The sequence below is a fragment of the Hyperolius riggenbachi genome, chromosome 1 (assembly GCF_040937935.1).
Source record: "Hyperolius riggenbachi isolate aHypRig1 chromosome 1, aHypRig1.pri, whole genome shotgun sequence".
Classification (NCBI taxonomy): Eukaryota; Metazoa; Chordata; class Amphibia; order Anura; family Hyperoliidae; genus Hyperolius; species Hyperolius riggenbachi.
Window position 1 is genome coordinate 300,033,741 of NC_090646.1, and position 24,057 is coordinate 300,057,797.

The following is a 24,057-nucleotide window of genomic DNA, read 5'->3' on the forward strand; positions in this document are numbered from 1 at the left end:
GATCTGCTAGCGGTTTTTGGTGTGCACTAGGTCATAGCATTACATTGGGAAGAGCTTTTAGAGGTTTCAAAAGCTCTTCCCAATGTAATGCTAAGGTTTTTTTTACAAAACCTCATTGCTCCAGTGTGCACAGACACATAGGATAACATTAGCAGCAGATTTAAAAACTCAAAACGCTCAGGCTGCATTTCCACTTGTGCGGTGCGAATCGCCGCGGTAAAAATTCGCATGCGGATGCAAATTTCGCATGCGGGTGTGTGCGAATTTTCATGCGAAGTCGCATGCGAATTCGCATGGATGACGATGTATGCGAATTTAACCATGGCAGTGCTGGTGTGCTTTTTCCATTGTTTCTATGCGAATTCGCATGAAAATTCGCATACCCAAACCGCATGCAAATTTCCTATTAAATGCATTGTATGCGATTCGCATAGCGGTATGCGGTATGCGAATTCTGATGGCTCTGCCATCCGAATTTTTTCTGCACAGAAAAACGCACAGGAATCCTGACAAGTGGAAACAGTCCCATTCACTTCAATTGCTATGCGAATTTGCAAGTGATAGTGGAAATGGGCCCTCAGAAAAACTTCTCTGGTGTGCACCAGGCCTCAGTAATCTCTCTGGTCTGGTGCACACCAAAAACCGCTAGCAGATCCGCAAAATACTAGCAGATTTTGAAACGCTTTTTCTTCTTTTTCTGTAGCGTTTCAGCTAGCATTTTGCGGTTTTGGGAAGCGTTTTTGGTGTAGTAGATTTCATATATTGTTACAGTAAAGCTTTTACTGAACAGCTACTGTAACAAAAACCACCTGCAAAACCGCTCTGAACTGCCGTTTTTCAGAGCGGTTTGCGTTTTTCCTATACTTAACATTGAGGCAGAAACGCATCCGCAATCCAAAATCTGCAGCAGCCCGGGAGTATGCGTTTCTGCAAAACGCCTCCCGCTCTGGTGTGCACCAGCCCATTGAAATACATTACCCAAGCGGCTCTGCACCCGCAAGCGGATCGCAAACCGCAGCAGAACCGCTCTGGTGTGCACTAGGCCTCTCTCAGGTGAGAGTCCTGGATTCCTCATACAATCCTGTCTCTGATTAGAGAGTCTTTGAGATCACTGAACTCACAGCTTGCTGCTAGTATTTTCAGTCTGTAACATAGCTGTCTATGGTTTCTCCAGTCTCCTGATTTCTTGAAAAAAAAACGAAATCTTTCCAGTTACATTCTTTTTAGGGTCACATTGTTTATCAAACATCTGAATAATGTCTTTCACAGTCATATTCTCTATGTCATTTCCTCTGACTAAAGTCTGTGATATTTCTCTGCCCTTCTCTCCTATTAAGTAGTGGAACAGTTTTATTTTGCGCTTTTCATCACTGGGCGCTACTGTGAAATCCACATACAGTGTGAACTCTTCTTTCCATTGCTTCCATGCTTGGGCCAGATTAGATGAACTCACATCTATTTTCCCAGGGGGTTTCAATCCACTCTCCATGCTGTCTTTAACTGTACAGGGACACTTTACTCACTGTTGCTGTGGCTGTCTCTTCCTTGCAGGATTGCTGCCTCTTCTTGTGAGTTCAGTTTGTTGCTCTGAAGTCCTGTACACCGCTGCCACCATGTTTGTTATGTTAGGTCTCTTCTATTTGCAGACACACATGGTAAATTATAACTGAGAGGCTTTAGTCATGCTTATCACACAAACCTGTGTCCTTTACACATACACAGGGAGGAACCAACGAGTTGTACAAAACTGAATCCTTAATAACAGTAGTGAGACATCTAGCGGCTAAACTGCAATACTACATATTGCTACAGCCAACATATACAGTAGCAGGAAACACAAATCACAAAGGATGCTTATGTGAACATAGTCACATGCATCCTACCATGCAGTGGCGGACATACGGCCGTGCAGGCCGTGCCGCCGCACGAGGGCCCCTGAAGTTCCCCTGCTTCAGGGGCCCATTAAGTATTGCTGGTTTTTTTTTTAACTCTACTTTTTTATCTTTTTTTAACCTGGGGGGCCCCGACTCCTGTCCTCCCCCTCACCTCGGGCCCCCCCCCCCTCATGCGGTGGGAGAGCAGAAAATACAGGAAGTCTCCGGCCGGGGCTGTAGCAGACGCTAGAGGCAGCTGCCGCTTGGTCTCCCCTGTCTTCAACTCTGTATCTCTGCTCGCTACTAAACCAGGAAGTAGCAAGCAGTGTACAAAGTTGGAGACACGGGAGACCAAGCGCCAGCTGCCTCTAGGGTCTGCTGCAGCCCCGGCCGGAGACTTCCTGTATTTTCTGCTCTCCCGCCGGCCGCCGCGCATACCGGGAGGGGGGCCCCCCGAGGTGAGGGAGGGAGGATAGGAGTCGGGCCCCCCACCCGGATAGCTACCCACCCGGCTACCTTACCCATCCGGCTACCTTACCCACCCGGCTACCTACCCGGCTACCTAACCACTCTGCCGGCTACCTACCCACCCGGCTACCTACCCGGCTACCTAACCACCCACCCGGCTACCTACCCACCCGGCTACCTACCCGGCTACCTAACCACCCACCCGACTACCTACCCACCCGGCTACCTACCCAGCTACCTAACCACTCTGCCGGCTACCTACCCACTCGGCTACCTACCCGGCTACCTAACCACCCACCCGGCTACCTACCCACCCGGATACCTACACACCCACTTGGCTACCTACCCGGCTGCCTAACCACCCACCCGGCTACCTACTCACCTGGCTACCTAACCACCCACCCGACTACCTACCCACCCGGCTACCTAACCACCCACCCGGCTACCCACCCACCCGGCTACCTACCCGGCTACCTACCCACCCGGCTACCTAACCACCCACCCGGCTACCTACCCACCTGGATACCTACCCGGTTACCTAACCACCCTGCCGGCTACCTACCCACCCGGCTACCTACCCGGCTACCTAACCACCCACCCGGCTACCTACCCACCCGGATACCTACACACCCACCCGGCTACCTAACCACCCACCCGGCTACCTACCCACCCGGATACCTACACACCCACCCGGCTACCTACCCGGCTACCTAACCACCCACCCACCCTCCTACCTACCCACCCGGCTACCTACCCACCCGGCTACCTACCCGGCTACCTAACCACCGTGCCGGCTACCTACCCGCCCGGCTACCTACTCGGCTACCTAACCACCCACCTGGCTACCTACCCACCCGGCTACCTACCCGGCTACCTAACCACCCACCCAGCTACCTACCCACCCGGCTACCCACCCACCCGGCTACCCAACCACCCACCCGGCTACCTAACCACCCACCCGGCTACCTACCCGGCTACCTAACCACCCACCCGGCTACCTACCTGGCTACCTAACCACCCACCCGGCTACCTACACACCCACCCGGCTACCTACCCACCCACCAGGCTACCTACCTACCCACCCACCTACCCACCCACCAGGCTACCTACCCACCCGCCTACCCAGCCACCCACCAGGCTACCCACCCGGCTACCCAGCCACCCACCAGGCTACCTACCCACCCGGCTAAGGGCTACCTACCTACCCACCCGGCTGCCTACCTACCTACCCACCAGGCTACCTACCCACCAGGCTACCTACCCACTCACCCACCAGGCTACCTATCCACCCAACCACCCATGGGAGCTGCGCGCCGGATGGAGGCTGGGACAGGAGGTCTGCTGCTGCAGGTGAGTAAATGTTTTTTTTATTATTTATTTTAGCAGGTGTATGTTCTGGGCAGGTCTGCCACATGATTGCGTGTATGTTCTGGGCAGGTCTGCCACATGATTGCATGTATGTTCTGGGCAAATTTGCTACATGATTGCATGTGTTTTCGGGGCAAATCTGCCGACATGATTGCACGTATTTTCTGGGCAAATCTGCCGACATGATTGCACGTATTTTCTGGGCATATCTGCCGACATGATTGCACGTATTTTCTGGGCATATCTGCCGATATGATTGCACGTATTTTCTGGGCATATCTGCCGACATGATTGCACGTATTTTCTGGGCATATCTGCCGACATGATTGCACGTATTTTCTGGGCATATCTGCCGACATCATTGCACGTATTTTCTGGGCATATCTGCCGACATCATTGCACGTATTTTCTGGGCATATCTGCCGACATCATTGCACGTATTTTCTGGGCATATCTGCCGACATCATTGCACGTATTTTCTGGGCATATCTGCCGACATGATTGAATGTATTTTCTGGGCAAATCTGCCGACATGATTGAATGTATTTTCTGGGCAAATCTGCTCACATTATGTGTATTTTCTTGAGAAAACCTGCACAATTATGTAAATTTTCTGGGGAAAGGGTCACCAAAACTTGGGCCCACTGTCTTTGCATTGCACTTTTCAAGGGAACCTGAGGTGAGAATAATATTGAGGCTGCCATATTTCTCTCCTTTTAAGCAATACCAGTTGCCTGGTTGCCATTCTGGTCCTCTGCCTCTTATTCTTTCAACCATAGACCCTGAACAAGCATGCAGCAGGTCAGGGGTTTCTGACAATATTGTCAGAACTGAGAAGATTAAGCTGCATGCTTGTTGCTGGTGTAATTCAGTTTATTACTGCAGCCAAATAGATCAGCAGGGCCGCCAGGCAACTAGTATTGTTTAAAAGGAAATAAATATGGCAGCCTCCATATCACTCTCACCCCGGGATCACTTTAAATTACAGTTAGCTCCGCCCTTATCCGGTCATTGCCACGCCCATTTTTTGCCGCGGCGCGTATCCACACCCATTTTTTGCCACGCTGCGCTTCGCGCGCCGCAGGTTATCGCCACGCCCATTTTTTGCCGCGGTGCGCTTCGCATGCCGCAGGTCAGGAGGGCCCACAATTGATATTTTGCACAGGGGCCCACTGCTGGCTGTGTCCGCCACTGCTACCATGTGCATCACCATTCATCAACACTACTAATTTCCAGCTACATGCAGTCCCCTTCGCATTTCATTACCACTGTTACCATGCCACTGATGCCCTACTCTCAAGTATAAAAGGAGAAGGATGTAGCACTCATTGCCATGGAGCCGGGGCCCTATCAGTACCTTACAGCACAATATAAAATGGTGTCCAACATCATGAGCAAAACCCTGCTGTTTTCAAGCTGACAACCTTGTGTATGCAGCTTACATGATCTGCTGTGGCCAGAAAAGAATAGGAGGGAGGAGTGTGTCTGGATGTAGACTGCACAAGGAAGAAACTTATTTCACACTCATCAGCATGGAATAACCATTAAAAATGGTGATCCCAGTTTTGTGTCAGCCTGGAGAGTAAATTGTCAATTAAGATGCCATCACAGCTAGAACTGTACTGACAAAATCAGTGCAAAGCTTTGCAACTTTGTGTTAGATGCTGCATTTTGCATAGCTCCCAACTGTCCCTCTTTTGGAGGGACAGTCCCTCTTTGGAAGCCCTGTTCCTCTTTCCTCCTCATTTGACCTCTTTATATGTAAATATATATATATATATATATGTCTCTACTAAAAAATGTGTTTGATTGTCTATAAACTTTATTCTCATCCTTAAAATTGATATATTACTAATTTTAAAAATGTAATATGAAGGAAAATGAACCAGGATAGAAAGGACCAGTGTGGTTTAAATGATAAAACAACATATTTTTCTTATGAAATCTTTATGGTATGCGTGACTAGGGGTGTGACGGGGGCGTGATCAGGGGCTTAAGTGTCCCTCTTTCTCATCTCAAAAAGCTGGGAGGTATGATTTTGCATTGAAAACTCACTTTTTCTCCCCCAAAAGTGGGTAAAAAAGTCACTGTGTCTTATAGTCCAAATGCAGGGCGTTCCTGACTTATGAATACCTGCCAATATGAACCTCCAACCCGCTGCAATGTCAGGGACACCCTGTACTGTGCCCATGCAGATGAGGACACAGGGGGACACAAAGGGGCATAGAGGAGGACACAACGAGGACAGAGGCGGACACATGGGGTACACAGGGGGGACAGAGGAGGACACAGGGAGACACAGGGAGACACAAGAGGTACAAGGGAGCATGAGGTACAAAGGGGGCATAATCCACAAGATGCCCCTTCACCATGGATGCACTTATGGTCAGGAGCGTCTTATAGTCTGAAAAATGCGGTAATCATTAAACAATCAAAAATCCATCCAGAGCCACTTGATTATGAATACATTTATGGCATATTCAATATTTTTCTCAATCTTTCAACCTTCTTCAATATTTTTATCTAGTAATAAATAAATGGTGTATGGCCATTACACACCTACAATCCAAGCCCAATCGACACATATTTAGTAGTATTTTTAAAATCACTACTACTAAAGTCACTACTGTACATTAAAACTGTATTATAACTCTGTTATATTGAAGCTCATAATATTTTCCCTTTCTACTTTCTTTCAGATATTAGATGTATCCAAGAGGCAAATTACACAGAAAGGAAACTGAAAAATATTGGAATCAGAACTCTCAAGTTAGGCTGGAAGGTACTGATTTTCCCGATGGCAAATACTCAGTAATGAATATGTTTCCCTTTAAGAAGAAGTGCAACAACATATAGTGGAATGCAGTACATTAGGATACTCCGGATACCCACTTTTACATCACTTATCTTGGTTTCAGCATCAGAAACACTTCCTGTAGCTCAGGGGCATAACTAAAAATCACTGGGCCCCCATGCAAAAATTTGAGCGGGCGCTGCCCCCTCCCTGGGGCCCGCTCATGGCCGTTTTAGGGGGGCAGGAGGGGTCGCAGTATGAGGGGAGAGCATGTCGGGCTCTCCCCTCTGCACTCCCCTCCTGCATCTATGTAAGTGTTAGCAGCGGTGGCAGCAGCTATGATTACCTCCATCTACATTTCCTGTTTTACCAGGAAGTAATGTGAAGCCCTTGCAGATTGGCAACCTCCGGTGATGAATGGAGGTAATTATAGCTGCCGCCGCCACTGCTGACACTTACATAGATGCAGGAGGGGAGCGCAGAGGGGAGAGCCCGAGGTGAGGGAGGGGGGGACCATCCCCCCCTCCCCACCGACGTGCTACCAAGCTCTCCCCTCATGCTGCAACCCCTCCTGCCTGCCCCCCTAAAATGGCCATGAGCGGGCCCCAGGGGCTGCTTCCCCTATTGTTATGCCAGTGCTGTAGCTATATATTGCTGTACGCTGTACTGCCCTCCCAGTGATGTTTAACCTAGGCTTATTAGGTAAGCCTAATCCCCCCTCCCCCGAGCATTCTGGGAGACCAGGAACTGTTAAAGGAAATTAAACTTACTCATGAGACACTCTTCATTCATTTGCCAAAACCTTAGAAATCTTTATTTCACTTGTACAAGGGCGTTTTCTCAGCCAGCATGAGTATGGACACTATGACTACACAGGTCCTGCATAGCAAGAAAAAGCAAACTCTTCCTGTGCGCAGAGGCTTTTAAACCTAATGAATATAATAAAATATTCCTCCCTTTGGGCAGTTCTTTCTGTTAAAAGTCCAATCATCATGTCCAGTTCCTCCTTTTAGGTGGGGTCGTTCTTCCTCTGTGTCCCTCATGAATAAGTGAAAGTCAACAGGAAGAAGAAATCCTCTGACATCAGTTCCTTGTCTTATGTCCTTCAAAATCACCCATACTTTCAGAGAACTGGTTTTAGGCTGTTCTTTTCAACTCACTGCCCCGTGCTTGGTACAGAGTGACACTGGGAGATCTGAAGGTCGTTCTGGCTTACTGTGAAGGAATATAGAAAGCTATACACAGTGAATGGTTCAAAACATATATTCAGTGTTATTGTGATAACTCCTTGGTTAACTTAAAGTGTCATTCTAACACAATAATCTAATCTTGTGCATGTGGTCTGTATAGTCACATACACAGGATATACATGATATACAGGGTATACATAAAGATTAACAGATTTAATTATAAAATTCTTTCCACATTTCCCTCCTGTTTATAATTAATACTGTGGGTTGTGGCTTGATTACATATGTGTATAAAAGGAATATTTACATTCACATTTCTGTGCTTATGTTTACTTAAACCTCAGGTATCTGCAAATGTGTCTCCACTACAGGGGTTAGAGATTCAAGCAAACACAGCCTTCTACTCCCCTTTGCTGCAAATGGGTATGCACTACAGCAAGTCAGGGCATAGAAGTGAAATGATCAAAAACAAAAATCAGGCTCTGGCCGTGAGCTGGAATTATTGCCTCACACGTTGGCCTGGCCATCTCCCTCCAGCATACCATCATAATCTCCTCCCAAATCACCGTATGCTTCTTCATCATGCTGTGCTAAGGCTGCATACATAGTAGTACTCATATGCTTATCTATCAACCTTGCAAAAAATGTTCTCAGCATTGGAAAAATACAGCAGGCTAGTAGGAACAGAACCATAAGAACAGTTAGGAATGCGATACCAAAACTCTGAAAAAATGAAGTCCAGCTTCCAAACCAGTTCTGTAACCAGTCCGTTATTGGGTTTGAAACACCTGAGTTTCGTTTCAGCTCTTCAGATAGGTCTTTTAACTGCTGAAGAGCCACTGTCACTTTTCCATCAGGGGACGTGTTATCTGGAATGTAGGTACAACATTGTTCCCCAAAAAATTCACATACACCCCCTTTCTCTGCCAGCAGCATATCTAATGCAATTCTATTCTGCAGTGCTGTTAATGATGTTGCTTTCAGTTGTTCTGCCAAACCTTCGATAGCATCTCTAGTATAATTAACAAATCTTTGCTGATTGTAATAAATGTAATTAATCCAATCTACATTTTTGTTAACTGTTGGCCATAAGAAAATTGACTCAAACCCTGCAGCAATTTGGTTCCTAGCCTTGAACTCGTCTGGCACCCCTCTGGGGACCCCTATTGCATCAATATATACATATGGGTCCAAACTCCCTTTTGGTGCCTCCCTTTTACTCCGGTGTACCTTTTTATCCACCAAAATTTTAAAGGACTCATAGGGCAATATAGTGACATGTTCTATCATCCAGACAGGGGCACACAACCCTTTCCATTCTGGTGGCAATGATGATTCTGCTTTGTTGGGTTCACAAGTCCACCAAGTATCTTCTAACTGCCATTTTGTTCCTAGGCTTAACCCTTTATCATTGGTTATCTCCACTATTTCTCCACAATACTTGATCATTGGATGGTTACTGGGGGCAGATCTATTATAGCACGTAAGATTGCTGGCTGTAGCAAATGCACGCTGTGGCGTGCCTGGTACCTTCATACGGACTCTCTCTGTAGTACAGTTCCGTGGTTGATTCACACTTATCATACTTTGTATCATACATTCTAATTCAGACCCACTCGCCCCTACTGATACCAGAGCAATCTGCGGTCTAGCCGCTGCACACACAATACAGTCAGACACATTCACTCGGTACATTCACTCGGTTTGCAGTAAAAATTGCCAAAGTAATCCAAAAATTAAAAATTCCACCGGTCACTAAAACTTTATCACTAGTCACGTTCATCTTGTTAATACTGTCCGGTGGGGATGGGTCAGTAATCTCTTTGTCTATCCTGTCATTGCTGTTCAATGGAGGTCGTATTGTCATTGTCATTGTCATTCCAGGGCTCTTCTTCTTCTTTAAAAATGCTATGGCTCTAACCCAACTTCCCCTATGTAGCCTTTTTAGGTATCTGTTCCCCCTTTTTTATCTCCTTTTCACCATGGTTCAAGATAAAGAACTACACCTGTGCCTTAGGAAGAATCCTCTAATATCTTCCCACAGCCTTTGAGATCGTGGTCGCACTGAGGCTCAGGCAAATGTTCCCGTCGCCTCAGGATCTCAAATTTCCGCCCCTCTTTACCCCGTGGTGCTAACTATCAAGAACAGATTGGATCTGGCTACTGTTTTAAAAGGAAATGACCGCTAAGCGTTCTTCTTGAGCAAGATTCAAACAACATTTCTTTTGTTTCAAAAAACCACCGAAGCTTCATGTGAGTGTTCGTAGCAAGCTGTGGCTCTGGATCTTTTAATTAATCTGGATTCGGAGGGCCCATGTGCGCCCTCTTGCAATGGCTTAAATGTTCCCATGTGGTTTTATTCTAATTTAGCCACTATCCCTCCTGTTGACACATGTAAGACTCATGTGTCATCACCACAAATAAATTGGACAAAATCAGTCAAAGGAAGGTTAGTAGGTCAGCAGTGTACAGAGCGACCTGTAGGTAAAGTCTTAGACTGTAAGTCAGCAGAGGGAGTTGTAGTTGCATATGTCAGGACTGCCAAGTCGTTGCCACGGGAGATGAGGGGACTGGGATGTTGCACACATGTGAATGGCCAGTGTTGTGGGAGCCCGGAGAACATCCATGGTCTGTGGGACGGGTGGGCTCCTCAGTTGCTGACACCTAACCCTGCGGACGCCACTAAGCCGCAGACGTATGCATGATGGGAAAGCATACAGGCTGGTAGTGAAAACAGTGGGGGACGGGATCCCATATAACAGGGTGGCGTAGGGTAAGTGATAAACACACAGCTTGAGCAAAGACGCAGATAGAAGCTTATCTATTCTACGATGTTCTTCAGCTCACTACTGTAAGACCTGTTGGTGTATTCCCTCCTGTGCACATAAAACTGATCCACAGGGATTTGTCAATTGCCCTGGGACAAGTCACTGCGCACATGCGGACGGGAAAAAACATCCTTTGGTCAGTAAACAACAAAGAAAACAAAAGTACAGGGCTAGGGTGGTGCAGCTTTTTTGGACAATGAAGACGTAAACGCCCAAGCAAACAGGCTGTGCAGCATAAACGGGGGGGGGGGGGGGATGGATGGGATGGAGCTGGTGGGGGGTGGGGTGGGGCTGGTGGGGGTGGGGTTGGGCTCTTGGCAGAGAACTACAATCATGCATCCCTTTCTGCAGTCCGCCATTAGACAAGGCATTGTGGTCAAAATATCTCTATCAAAGTCATTTTACTGAACTTCTAACATACCCACAATTTATAAAAATTTAATCAGATGTCAATCAAAACAGTCAATCAGTCGATGACAATGACCCACATACTACAGCAATACAGCAATCAATTGTTCCCAGAAACAAAAACAAAAATCATCATATTTACTCTTATAATTGAAAGTAATATTTGCGGGGTTTCTCTTTTTCTTTTATATTTTTTTTTTTTTTTTATTTATCCCGCATTCTGGGTTTCACAAAATATATACATTAACTTCTTGCAAACAAACCTTTCATCTTGCTGCATGCATTTTCTCAAATCACTCCGTTCTGCTCCAACACACATACACACATCTAGGCTGGGACTAGTAGTCCATGAAGCCTCTTGCCCCCTCCTCAGAAATGTGGGCGTAACTCATACCTTCTCACAGATTCCAGACAGAAACTCCACTCAAATTTCACAGAATTCAACAGTACAAACACATCCCAACTAGCATTCACAAACAGACAACTGCAACAGTTAAAATCACTTTTAAATTTTCAATCTTCAGACGAACATCGGACAAACAGAGTATAAAACTTGTACAGACATTTGTATACTGTACAAACTACACAAACAACAAACAGACAGACAAACAGCAGCTCATAACTTGTGGATTTCTCCTATAGCCCCCCTCCTCCTCCTCCTCAGCTGGATACTTCCCCTGGGAGCTCTGGTGATTTAGATTTCAGAGCTCAGAATTCCCAGCTTCACATCTTACACACCACAACGTAACATTCTATTTTCATCAATAAATTCACTTACTCAGTTGCCTTCAACTAGGGCAGAATTAATACCCTTAACCATACTTTGTCGCTGTTGACCTCGGGCCCTCTGGGGGCAATGCCGGGCCAGGTGATCTTTCGACCCACATTCAAAACATTCTCCGCGTTCTCTGCGACCTTCAAAATCCTTAGATCTGCGCTTTCGTGGGCGTGTGAAATGCCCATTATCATTCACATAACAACCATTCTCATCACTGCAATCATAAACATTTGTGGCAACTTTCTTCCCCTTCTTTACCTTTTCTTTGATAACACGTTCAGCATGCCGGGCATATTCTAGAAAATCATTCAGTCTGCAAGTTCTATGGTTAACCATATGCTTTGTCACAAACTTGGCCACATCCTCTTTCAAAGCTCTGTGTACAGCAATTTTAAGTTGTTGTTCGTATGGGGAATCTACTGTTCGGTCAGCAGGGGGAGCTATGCCACTATGTCTGTTGAAAATCTCCACTACCCTGGCTACTAACTCATCCACTCCCTCCCCATCTTTTTGGGTGATGATGGAAATCTGGCCCCAATCAGGTGACGTCTTATACTTCTCCCTAGCCCTGTCGAGTACAGCATCATATCTTTGAATCAGATCAGCGCTGTCCCAGACCAGAGGTTTAGGGGGAACAGGTGGATCTCCTGTTGGATCCCCTGCATCAAAGGGGTTCCAGGTACCAGCTACCATGTGCCAGTCTGTTTGGAACTTCCCTCTAAGGACCCTCTCACATTCCAACCCGTCTAGGCCATAGCTGATACGGAGGTTTTTCATATCCCTTATGCATGTATCTATGTCTTCACGATGTGAGGGTATGCCCTGTAGAGCTTCCTTCACATCGTTATCTGTCCATGGCCTATAAACTCTCACAGCCTCACCTCCCGCAGGGTTTGGCATCTGAATCATGGGCATAGTAGTTGCCTCATAGGCAGGGGCTGTAGCCCGCAGGTGCACATATGGTGGGGGTAGTGGTGGATATACTTGTGAAATGTGCACCCCTGCCTCCCCCTCTATCTTCTTTTTGCTGGCTCTCGTCAGCACTCCCTCTCTATCTGTTCCTACCTCCAAACCTCCCGTGGCCCCCCCTTCCTCCTTTTGCTTAGTTCCACCTCCCGGTGGGGCCCCATCTGCGTCAGGTGGGAGGGCCTCAGCCTGGTGTAGGACTGGTACGGCTTGGCCCTGGGCTGGGGGAGGGATCTGGGGGTCTTGGCGTGGAGTGCATGTTACCACTTCCAGGTCTTTGTTCTTTTTTCCTAACCAATATGTATTCACCTGTTTCTGCCTCTTATGCGCCTCTTCTAGCCATATTTTAGCTTCTGCTAAGCCAAACCGACCTTCTAGCTTCCTGTCACTTTGTGCTTCACATTTAATTTGAGAAACGAGTTTCTTGCACCCGTCAGGGTGAAGGTGTCCCGAAAAACCAAATTTACTCCTCCACAGGCTACAATATTTTACCCAGCTTTTGTTCCTCCTGCGCATGACATATTCATCATCAGTTGCTTTAATTTTGCCTGTACCTTGCCCCATTCTCAACCTCCCTCGTTCATACACTTGTTTTGAGAATTACAATGTCAGCGGTCTCGTCCCTGAGATGAATTTGTAGAGTTACGTTTCTACCTGGCAGAACTACGTATCTGCCCGTCGGGAGCTGCAGCGGAGACCGGATTCACTCAGTGTGATGAACCTCTGCATGAGGGTACCCCTGACTAAAATACAGAAACAACCTGTGATCTAGATCCACTCCGATATTACTGCCTGTTACGCGGCTGTGTTCTATTACAAAAACGTACAATTCCGCTGAGGCACACGGTAGCTTAGGAAACTGACCACAGATTGTGTCATACAAAACAACATAACAACACATCAAAACTTATACTCTAATTTTGCGCAGCCCTGTGTATGAGAAGTTACAGAAATAAAAGGTAGTACTTACAATTAAGAAGCTTTCAGGACACCCGAGAACTTTGTTTTAGAATCCTAAGCAGGCGATTTCACCGACCTTGGCTGAAGAAGTCTCACGGTTCGAAATAAACCGTACGTCACAAAGACGTGAGCTCCAGTTGCGTTTGGCCACCTGCTTTTTGAAGGAAACGTCGTCCCGGTGGGCTTTCACCAGCTTTTTTTATCAGATTCGCCAGTCGCAAACGCGCTCCTGGGTCTCACGTTTCTGTGACTATAGGTTTTCCGGTTCGATGCAGACCAGATGTTAAAGGAAATTAAACTTACTCATGAGACACTCTTCATTCATTTGCCAAAACCTTAGAAATCTTTATTTCACTTGTACAAGGGCGTTTTCTCAGCCAGCATGAGTATGGACACTATGACTACACAGGTCCTGCATAGCAAGAAAAAGCAAACTCTTCCTGTGCACAGAGGCTTTTAAACCTAATGAATATAATAAAATATTCCTCCCTTTGGGCAGTTCTTTCTGTTAAAAGTCCAATCATCATGTCCAGTTCCTCCTTTTAGGTGGGGTCGTTCTTCCTCTGTGTCCCTCATGAATAAGTGAAAGTCAACAGGAAGAAGAAATCCTCTGACATCAGTTCCTTGTCTTATGTCCTTCAAAATCACCCATACTTTCAGAGAACTGGTTTTAGGCTGTTCTTTTCAACTCACTGCCCCGTGCTTGGTACAGAGTGACACTGGGAGATCTGAAGGTCGTTCTGGCTTACTGTGAAGGAATATAGAAAGCTATACACAGTGAATGGTTCAAAACATATATTCAGTGTTATTGTGATAACTCCTTGGTTAACTTAAAGTGTCATTCTAACACAATAATCTAATCTTGTGCATGTGGTCTGTATAGTCACATACACAGGATATACATGATATACAGGGTATACATAAAGATTAACAGATTTAATTATAAAATTCTTTCCACAGAACACACACACACACACACACACACATACACACGCACGCACGCACGCACGCACGCACACACACACACACACACACACACTTTGCATGTTATATAAACCATAAGTTGTCAGAAAAGGATTTGCTATGAAATGGGGCCCTAGGCAAGATAACATTTTAGCCCTCCACTGATGGTCACCTAGCTTATTTAGTTAGATGTATTTATTATTTATTGTATTTATAATGTGCCAACATATTACGCAGCTCTGGACATTAGCTAAAGAGAACCTCCATCCTCAAAGAAAAAATCCTGCAACGCTGTGGTAATGAAAATATACATTTACCTCCGGAGTCTCATCCCACGAAGCTGTCCCGAAGTCCCCGCATCACTCCACATCCGCCGCTTGGCCCTGCCTCCCCTCTCTCCTCTGAGAAAAACGCCAAGCTATTTACTGCATTAAATTTCTGGGCGTTTTTCTTGGAGGAGAGAGTGGAGGTGGGGCCAAGCGGGGGAAGTGGAGTGAAGCAGGGACTTCGGGACGGCTTTGTGGGGCGAGACTCCGGAGGTAAATATATCTTTTCATTACTGCAGCGCTGCAGGATTTTTTCTTTTTGGATGGAGGTCCTCTTTAAGTTTACAGACAATATTTAGGGGTGACAATACAGCAATAAGACAATACAGGAATACATGAAAACCAGATCACGCAGCACAGTATGAGTACAAGGTAATGCTTAGTCAGTCACTGGAAGGGAGCATGGAGAATCTACTGCAGATTCAAGAACCAGGCGGCACCACCAGAGCCACCTGCCCCTTCCTCTGCCTCAGATATCCGGCATCCAAATCTAACCCCTCTGGAGATGAACGAGGATGATGTTCTGCGACACCTGCTGTGCATAAATGCTCGGAAAACCCCAGGCCCAGACGGAGTGTCACCATCCTGCCTGAAATCGTGTGCACAGCAGCTCGCTCCTGTTCTTTCCTCCATCTTCACCAAATCGCTCCAGGCAGGCAAAGTTCCAGGGTGTTTCAAGAGGTCAACCATCATCCATGTCCCCAAAAAACAGGGCGTCTCTGACCTCAATAATTTCAGGCCCGTGGCTCTCACTTCTGTCATCATGAAAACCTTTGAAAGTGCGCTTTTGCCCCTCCTAAAAGCTTCCACGGAACCACTGATGGATCCGTTCCAGTTTGCCTACAGAGCAAACAGGTCCACGGACAACGCCATAAACATCTGCCTGGAGCTTGTCAACGACCGTTTGGAGAAACCAGACTCATACGCCAGGATTCTCCTACTCGACTTCAGTTTGGCGTTCAACACCATCAGTCCCCAAATACTTCAGAAGAACCTGGCCACGCTAGAGATCCATCCTACCCTGCACCTGTGGATCACGGACTTCCTCAGTAACAGATCCCAGGCTGTTAAACTAGGCCCTATCCTCTCAAAACCGAGGATCACCAATACGGGGGCCCCTCAGGGATGTGTACTGTCGCCTTTTTTATTCTCCCTGTATACGAACAACTGCAGATCCACATCAGACTCTGTCCAAGTGATCAAGTTCGCTGACGATACCACCATAGTGGGCCTCATTACCAAAAATGAAGAGCAGGAGTACCGCCACCAGGTTGAGAGAATCTGCCACTGGTGCAGGGAAAATGGCCTGGTCCTCAACACCGCAAAAAACTCTTAGGAAATGCGCCCCCGCCCTCCCACCCCCAATCTGCATCAACCGCTTGGAAGTGGAAATAGTCTCCTGTGCACGTCTCTTGGGCACAACCATCTCCAAGGACTTCACCTGGAAATCCAACACCACATTCGCACAGAGAAAGGCCCAGCAGAGGCTTTTTTTCCTCCGCCAACTGAAGAAGTTTGGTATGTCCCAGAAACTCCTGACGAGTTTCTATTCCACCACGATCGAATCCGTACTCTGCTCCTCTATCCTGGTCTGGTACGCTGGTTCTTCCGCCAGTGACAGATACAAACTACAGAGGGTGATAAGATCAGAGGATAATCGCTAAACCACTCCCCCTCTGGACCTCCTCTACAATTCCAGACTGCGTTCCAGAGCACTGAGGATTACTAATGATCCCTCTCATCCAGGTTACCGCTTTTTCAGCCGACTCCGTTCAGGCCGGAGGTTCAGGTCCATTGCCACCAGGACCTCAAGGCACAGGAACAGCTTCTTCCCCTCTGCTGTTAACTCTCTGAACTCTCTTCACAAACTCCCTACACAGAACCCGACTGCACTGATGCAGCTTACGCAATAGGTAGAAAACCGTGGGCTGATAATGCGAAATCATACAGGATTGATGAATTGATGATTTATTGCAGACCAAGGTTAAAACGTTATATAGCAGTAGCCAGGGTTGCCAAGCGTCCGTAAAAAGACGGACTGCCCGTACAAAAGCACTTAAAATACAGCTGTCCGTACTGCCCGTATTTCAAGTGTAGTCGTCCGTCCAAAACGCATTAAATGTGCAAATGTATTCTGCGCATGCGCCATGCGCTATGCACACTCTATTTTTCCCCTCCCTCAGCCTCCCCTCTCCTCGCTGGGTCCCTCCCTTCCAATCAGAGAACTTTTTTTGGCACAGGCGCCACTCGCTGCCCACTAATAGAGATGCAGGCAGCCAGCCCAGCCCACCCAGCCCAGCGAGCTAAGAGGAGGACTGTGAGTGTCACGGCTAGAGATGGGAAGTTCGGATCTTTTCAATGATCCGGATGATTCGAATCGGATCATTGAAAAGATCCGGATCTTTGATCCGAATCTCGGATCATTTTACAAGGGAAGCATTCGGGGGGTGAAATGACTAGCAGGGCAGGAGAAGGAGAGGGGGGTGGAGTGGTGGACACACAGAGAAGGGGAGAAGATGGACAGAGGGCAGGGAGTGGACAGAAAAGGGAGGAGGGAAGCAGAGAGCAGAAATGTTTGTTTGCACACAATACCCACATGCTGCAATCATATGCTTTACATGTATTTAACCTATATGTTCATCTGTATAAATTGAATGCAAATGTCGCACAGTGAAAGAAAGCATTCATCAACTTATTCCCAGAAGATAAGTGCAGCTGTTTAGGAGGATCATATTGCGCTGCAATCACAGTGCCTGCAAAGTTACTGAGCTGTGCTGAGCTGAGCCAAAAGCTTCCAATGTGTTCACTGCACAACTACGGAACAGACAGCCTGTAATGAGCAGCACATTATAGCCAGTATGTGTGCTCTACACATATCTGGCAGTGGCACCCATGTCCCCTCTACCTGTCCCTGCAAGTCTGGCTCCCCTGAGTCCCCTCCAACAGAGCGACCCATCTCTGCTCTGCTTCCAGGACCCCGCTGCCCGCTGAGAGGGGGCGTGTCGCTCCTGGCCCGCCCCTTTTGCGATCCGAATCACTCATTTTGATGATTCGGATGATTCGACTCACAAAATAGATTCGGATCAAAGATCCGAATCGTTCATGATCCGGACAACACTAGTCACGGCTGGTTGGAGCTGAGGTCGTAGCGCCACAGGCAGCCAGCAGCCGAGCAGGAGCAGGCAGCCAGCCCACCCAGCCCAGCGAGCGAGGAGGAGGAGGACAGTGAGTGTCATGGCTGGTCGGAGCTGAGGTCGCAGCGCCACAGCCAGCCACCAGCTGAGCTAGCAAGCAGCCGAGCAGGAGCAGGCAGCCTGAGTCCACAGACTGATTGAAGCCCAGCAGCCGCCGCCAGGAGGGACCACCAGGGAGACAAACAGCCGACCAGCACACTGACTGTGAGTCACTTTGTATCTGTGTGTGAGAGAGGGGGGCCGCGGCTTTATCTGAACTACAAAGCATTCCAAGCTAGCCTGCCTCCTGTCACTTATGTGTCCCCACCCCCGATTCTTCAGCCTGAGTCCCCTACTTCAATCACTGTCAGCCCAGCAGCTGCCATATGTCCTCCATGGTCTCCTGCACACAGCCCACCTCCTCTCTACAGTCACAGTGACCAAGTTAAGGGTCAACACATAAAGGCAGGTCATATCTTAATATATTGTGCAAATGTAAATGCTGCTGTTATCCCTGACTGTAATGGATGCCATAAAAGTGAGTGTTTTGAGTCTGAACAAAGAGGGAAATAGAGGTTCCTAAATTTAAATCCTTTTAAACAATGCAGGTTGCCAGGCTGTTCTGCTGATCCTCTGCCCCTAATACTTCTAGCCATAGACCCTGAACAAGCAATCAGATCAGATGTTTTAATCACACAGCTGAAACAAGCATGCAGCAAAAACAGTCAGACACTACTGCAGCCAACAAGCTTGCCAGGGCAGCCAGGCAACTGGTATTGTTTAAAAGGAAATAAATATGGCAGCCTTCATTTACCTTACTAGGGCAGTTGTAATTTAAAGGAAACCTAAAGTGAGGGAATTATGTTTTACTTACTTGGGACTTCTTCCAGCCTCTCCACAGTCAATGACAGCCCTCGGTGTCCCCTCAGCCCACTCGGTTGTGCTGCTTTCACTCCTGGCTGTGTGCGCCTCCTTTATCGTGCTCTTGTGGCTAACGACACTGAGAGGAGCTCACAATTTAATTCCCACCATAGTCCTAATCTAATGTCCTACCATATTATTATGATGTATTTATATAGCACTGACATCTTCTGCAGCACATTACAGAGTACATAGTCATGTCACTGACTGTCCTCAGAGGAGCTCACAATCTAATCCTACCATAGTCATAGTCTAATGTCCTACCATATTTATGGGAAAAAATTCTTCTCCGTTCAAGAGGGCTGCTTCACATGAGCCCTACGCAGCAATCTCCTGCTTCAGCTATGTTTCTTTCCTCCCGAAATTCACAAAAAGTTCCCTAAAAAGCCCGCTACTGACTCCGCCCATGACTCCGCCCCCTGTCGGTCCAAAATTTGGGGTGTCCAGATTTTTTGACCATTTTGTCCAGGAAAAATGCGAAATTGGGTTGGCAACCCTGGCAGTAGCGTAATTGTGTATGGAACTGTATCTGTATTGTATTGTGTTTGTATAACATTTATATTGTGTATTGTGCCCTGTATGCCAAACCCAATTCCGGGCACGACCCAGTTGTGCTTGGCGAAATAAAATGATTCTGATTCTGATTCTGATTAGGCAAGTCAAGTTCACTCAAGAGTTCACTCAGATCCATAGGATGGGTGTACGGTAATGGAGGTGCGTGAACAAGTAGGAGACATAAGGAGAAGGACCCTGCCTGAATCTAGAGGGAGAGATTTGGTGAGGGCTTGCATCCACTAGGCCCCTAGACTCTCTCCAGACCCTAGGCAGCTGCCTAGGTTTGCCTTGTGGATTATTCAGCTCTGTATGTCATTCAGCACAGGCTGCCACTATGCACATCAAATAAAAACAGCACCCACACTACAAGTCTCGACATCATGTCCCCACAGAACAATTTAAGGTATCATGTCCTTCACATCACAGAATTAGATTATCAAGCAAGACCGTATTCATTTCAGAATACTTTTCCACAAACATTATGGGATATGCAAATATGTTACAGCCTGTTAGGATAGGACTGGAGTGGGTATATCATGACATTGAAGCACTGACATAGTGAGATGGTACAATAATTTAGCGATTCATGACCGATTCTGGAGACAAGCACAGTGTGTTAGTGTAAGTGAGACAAGATAAAAGAAGTAGAATGGAGGGAGGAAGGGTGGTTCCCGATTTTGTGCACGCGCTATGACCTGCGGCATAACCAGAGGGGTGCAGGCATGGCTTGTGCCATGGGCACCACAGCACCATGGGAGCCCATGGCTGCCCCTTCCTCCCACATGCTTCACCACCATACTGATAAATGCAGCTTGTAACTTATACTTGGGGGGATAACTCTAGCAACCTATACTGGAGGGGCTACCTACAGGGGAGGGGGAGCACTCGTCTAATTACTTGTGCTGGGAGGGCAACCTAAACTGGTTGACTACCTATACAGGAAGGGCTACATCTGGCTATCTATCCTGGGTGGCTAACTCTGGTGACCTACACTGGGTGCTACCTCTGATTAACCATACCGGGGGGGGGGGGGCTAATTCTCAATACGTATACTGGGGGGCACCTCTGTCTATAAATACTGGGGTGGACACCTCTGGATATCAATACTGAAGGGACAACTTCAGTATGCATATGGGACACAATTGGATATGATGTGCAAATGGATATGGGGCGCAATTTAAGTTTTTGCCATAGGCACTATTTTACCCAGATACGCCCCTGGGCGTGAAACTGGAAGTTGCGGCGCCATGCTGATCAGTGGTGGTGGTTCTAATTCACCCAATAGGAGAACACTGTGGCTAGACGATTAAAAGCTCCCAGAAGCACACAATAACGCTAAAGTATGGATCAAAGACTATGGGAAACGCAGTATCCCTAAACATATAATTGATGGCAATGTTATCTTGTCCGTCAATTGATCAAAAATGAAACCTGGAGAGAATTGCACTTCGATTTCATACACAGAGCAAAGTTTACATTTGACATAAAATACAAAAATCCCCCACAAAATTACCAACCATGGTGTCCCAAATGTCAAACACCTGCAGATAATCTACACCATTGCGTGTGGGACTGTTCCATAATCAAGGAAAATTGGAAAGATGTTCAGCAGTTTATCAAGCGCATGTGTAAAAAAAGACCTCCCTCCTTCTCCATGCTTATTCTTGTTCAATTAGATGGAAAATACAATCACAGGACGATCCTCCGGATACTGAATCAACCGCCAAACCATCTCCACGGTGTCAAATAGTTTTAGCCGCAGCCAGAAAAGTTATTTATAATAGATGGATATATTCCACTCCACTGACTATATGGGACTTAAAGAGACTCTGAAGGCTCCCAAAAATGAGGTTGTTACTTTAAAAACCTCTTTAACATTATTGCCCCTCTTAAAACGCTGCAGAACACTCCAAACTCACGGGGGTACATTGCGCGCTTCTTCCGCATAGAGGCAGCGCAGCTCTGCTTCTATGCGCGTCAATCAGCCCAGATCACCGCCTCTCCCCGCCCCTCTCAGTCTTCCTTCACTGAGAGGGGCGGGGAAGAGGCGGAGATACGCGCTGATTGACGTGCATAGAGGCGGCAGCAAAATCCACGACCAAGAAAGTCATGGATTTTGCCTGGCGATAAAGGGGTGAGTTTGGGGTGATTGAGGGGGTTTTCAACAGCGGTTCTGCTGCGTTTTAAGAGGGGCAATAATGTTACTTTTTACTTTCAAAACCTAATTTTCGGGAGACTTCAGAGTCTCTTTAAACACTTCACCACTGAGGGGTTTTACCCCCTGAGCACCAGAGCAATTTTCACCTTTCAGCGCTCCTTCCATTCATTCGTCTATAACTTTATTATTACTTATCACAATTAAATGAAGTAGATCTTGTTTTTTCCGCCACCAATTAGGCTTTCTTTAGGTGGGACATTATGCCAAGAATTATTTTATTCTAAATATGTTTTAATGGGAAAATAGGAAAAATGTGGGAAAAATTCATTATTTTTCAGTTTTCGGCCATTATAGTTTTTAAATAATGCATGCTACTGTAATTAAAACCCATGAAATGTATTTGCCCATTTGTCCCGCTTATAAAACCATTTAAATTATGTCCCTATCACAATGTTTGGCGCCAATATTTTATTTGGAAATAAAGGTGCATTTTTTTCAGTTTTGCGTCCATCCCTAATTACAAGCCCATAGTTTATAAAGTAACAGTGTTGTACCCTCCTGACATAAATATTTAAAAAGTTCAGTCCCTAAGGTAACTATTTAAGTATTTTTTTTAATTGTAAATTTTTTAATTTTTTTTTTAATACAAAAAAAAAAAAAAATGGGGAGTGTGGGAGGTAATGAGTTAATTTTTTGTGTTTAATTAATCTATTTGTATGGGAAAAATGCTTTAGGGTGTAGTTTTACTATTTGGCCACAAGATGGCAACAGTGACTATTTGTTTATTGCGACCCCCAAGCATCCTTCCGGACGCTTGGAGGAAGTATTAGGAGGCTGGGAACGGGGTTTTTTTTCACAATGATCGCGCTGCTTAGCGGAGAAGCAGCGGATCATTGCAGGGCTTAGATCAACGAACGGGAATGGATTTTCCCGTTCATTGATCTCCGGGCGGGCGGGCAGGGGTGTGTTTACCCGCGGGAATGCGCGCTAGAGCGAGCGGGAGCGTGGGCAGCGGCGGGAGCGCGGAAAGTACGGATTTCTCCGTCCCTGGGGGTTAAAGGATGGAAAAAGGGACGGAGAAATTCGTACGGGCGGGGGTAAAGTGGTTAAAACAAGAATTATTACATCTATTCAGTATAGACAAAACTAGATGCTCTGCTGCATAAAGATTTATTGTCCAAATCCTTCTTTAAAAAATGGGAGTGTTTTATAGAGCTGCATTTAACAGCTGCCGAAATTCAATTTGTGAATTGTGTAGTTACTGAATGTTAGACCAGGTCTAAAAACAGGTCTAAAACATTACACCAAACCATCAGTAGACTAAAAACCATCTGGAGACTAGTCTAAACTGCTTAGTGAATTGAGGCCAGAGTGTGTTGCTGGTTCTGCTCCTTTAAAAGCCGCTCTGGGTGGTAAAGATATCTGTAAAGGACAAGGGGAAGAGTGGGGAGGGGGAGAGTGCACTCAATAGACAATTTTAAGAAAACTGTTTAGCCAACTGTGGAATAATCTAACCTAAGGTTCTTCCGATTAGCCCATATGGGTTGGTCGGCTGAAGAGCTTTTGTCCCACTCAAAACCAGGGACCTGTTTTTTTCAGCGATCCTCCCCCCCCCCCCCCCCCAGATGTACTGTCCTTTACAGATATCTTTACCAGTAAAGGAAGAGACACAACTCAACTATTTACTCTGTTAAGTGTTAATAAGAATGTCAGTGTAAAATACACAATTGCGTTGTACACTCAACAGATCGGACAGAAATCATGGGACAATCACTGTAATGGAAAATGGGGGAAACATAATCAAATTGCAGCCCCATTGAGATGCTAGAGGCGGTACAAGCGATGCATAAATATGTGTGTGTGTGTGTGTGTGTGTGCCTTAACCACTTGAGGACCTAGGGCTTTCTACCCCTTAAGGACCGGCCACTTTTTTTCCATTCAGACCACTGCAGCTTTCATGGTTTATTGCTCGCTCATACAACCTACCACCTAAATGAATTTTGGCTCCTTTTCTTGTCACTAATAAAGCTTTCTTTTGGTGCTATTTAATTGCTCCTGCGATTTTTACTTTTTATTATATTCAGCAAAAAAGACATGAATTTTGGCAAAAAAATGATTTTTTTAACTTTCTGTGCTGACAGTTTTCAAATAAAGTAAAATTTCTGTATACATGCAGTGCGAAAAATGTGGACAAACATGTTTTTGATAAAAAAAAACCCATTCAGCGTATATTTATTGGTTTGGGTAAAAGTTATGGCGTTTACAAACTATGGTGCAAAAAGTGAATTTTCCCATTTTCAAGCATCTATGACTTTTCTGACCCCCTG

The 24,057-nt window shown here is 46.3% G+C and overlaps 1 protein-coding gene across 5 annotated transcripts in view; it reads left to right on the top strand.

The window, feature by feature from the left end:
* The window catches only part of IL12RB1 (interleukin 12 receptor subunit beta 1), a 485,568-nt gene that overhangs the window by 311,938 nt on the left and 149,573 nt on the right, over positions 1–24,057 (top strand). For all 5 annotated transcript variants that reach the window (XM_068233781.1, XM_068233782.1, XM_068233779.1 and 2 more), the window contains one exon: positions 6,410–6,492. In XM_068233781.1, the coding sequence (XP_068089882.1) occupies positions 6,410–6,492 (83 nt within the window). The remainder of the gene's footprint in view (positions 1–6,409; positions 6,493–24,057) is intronic.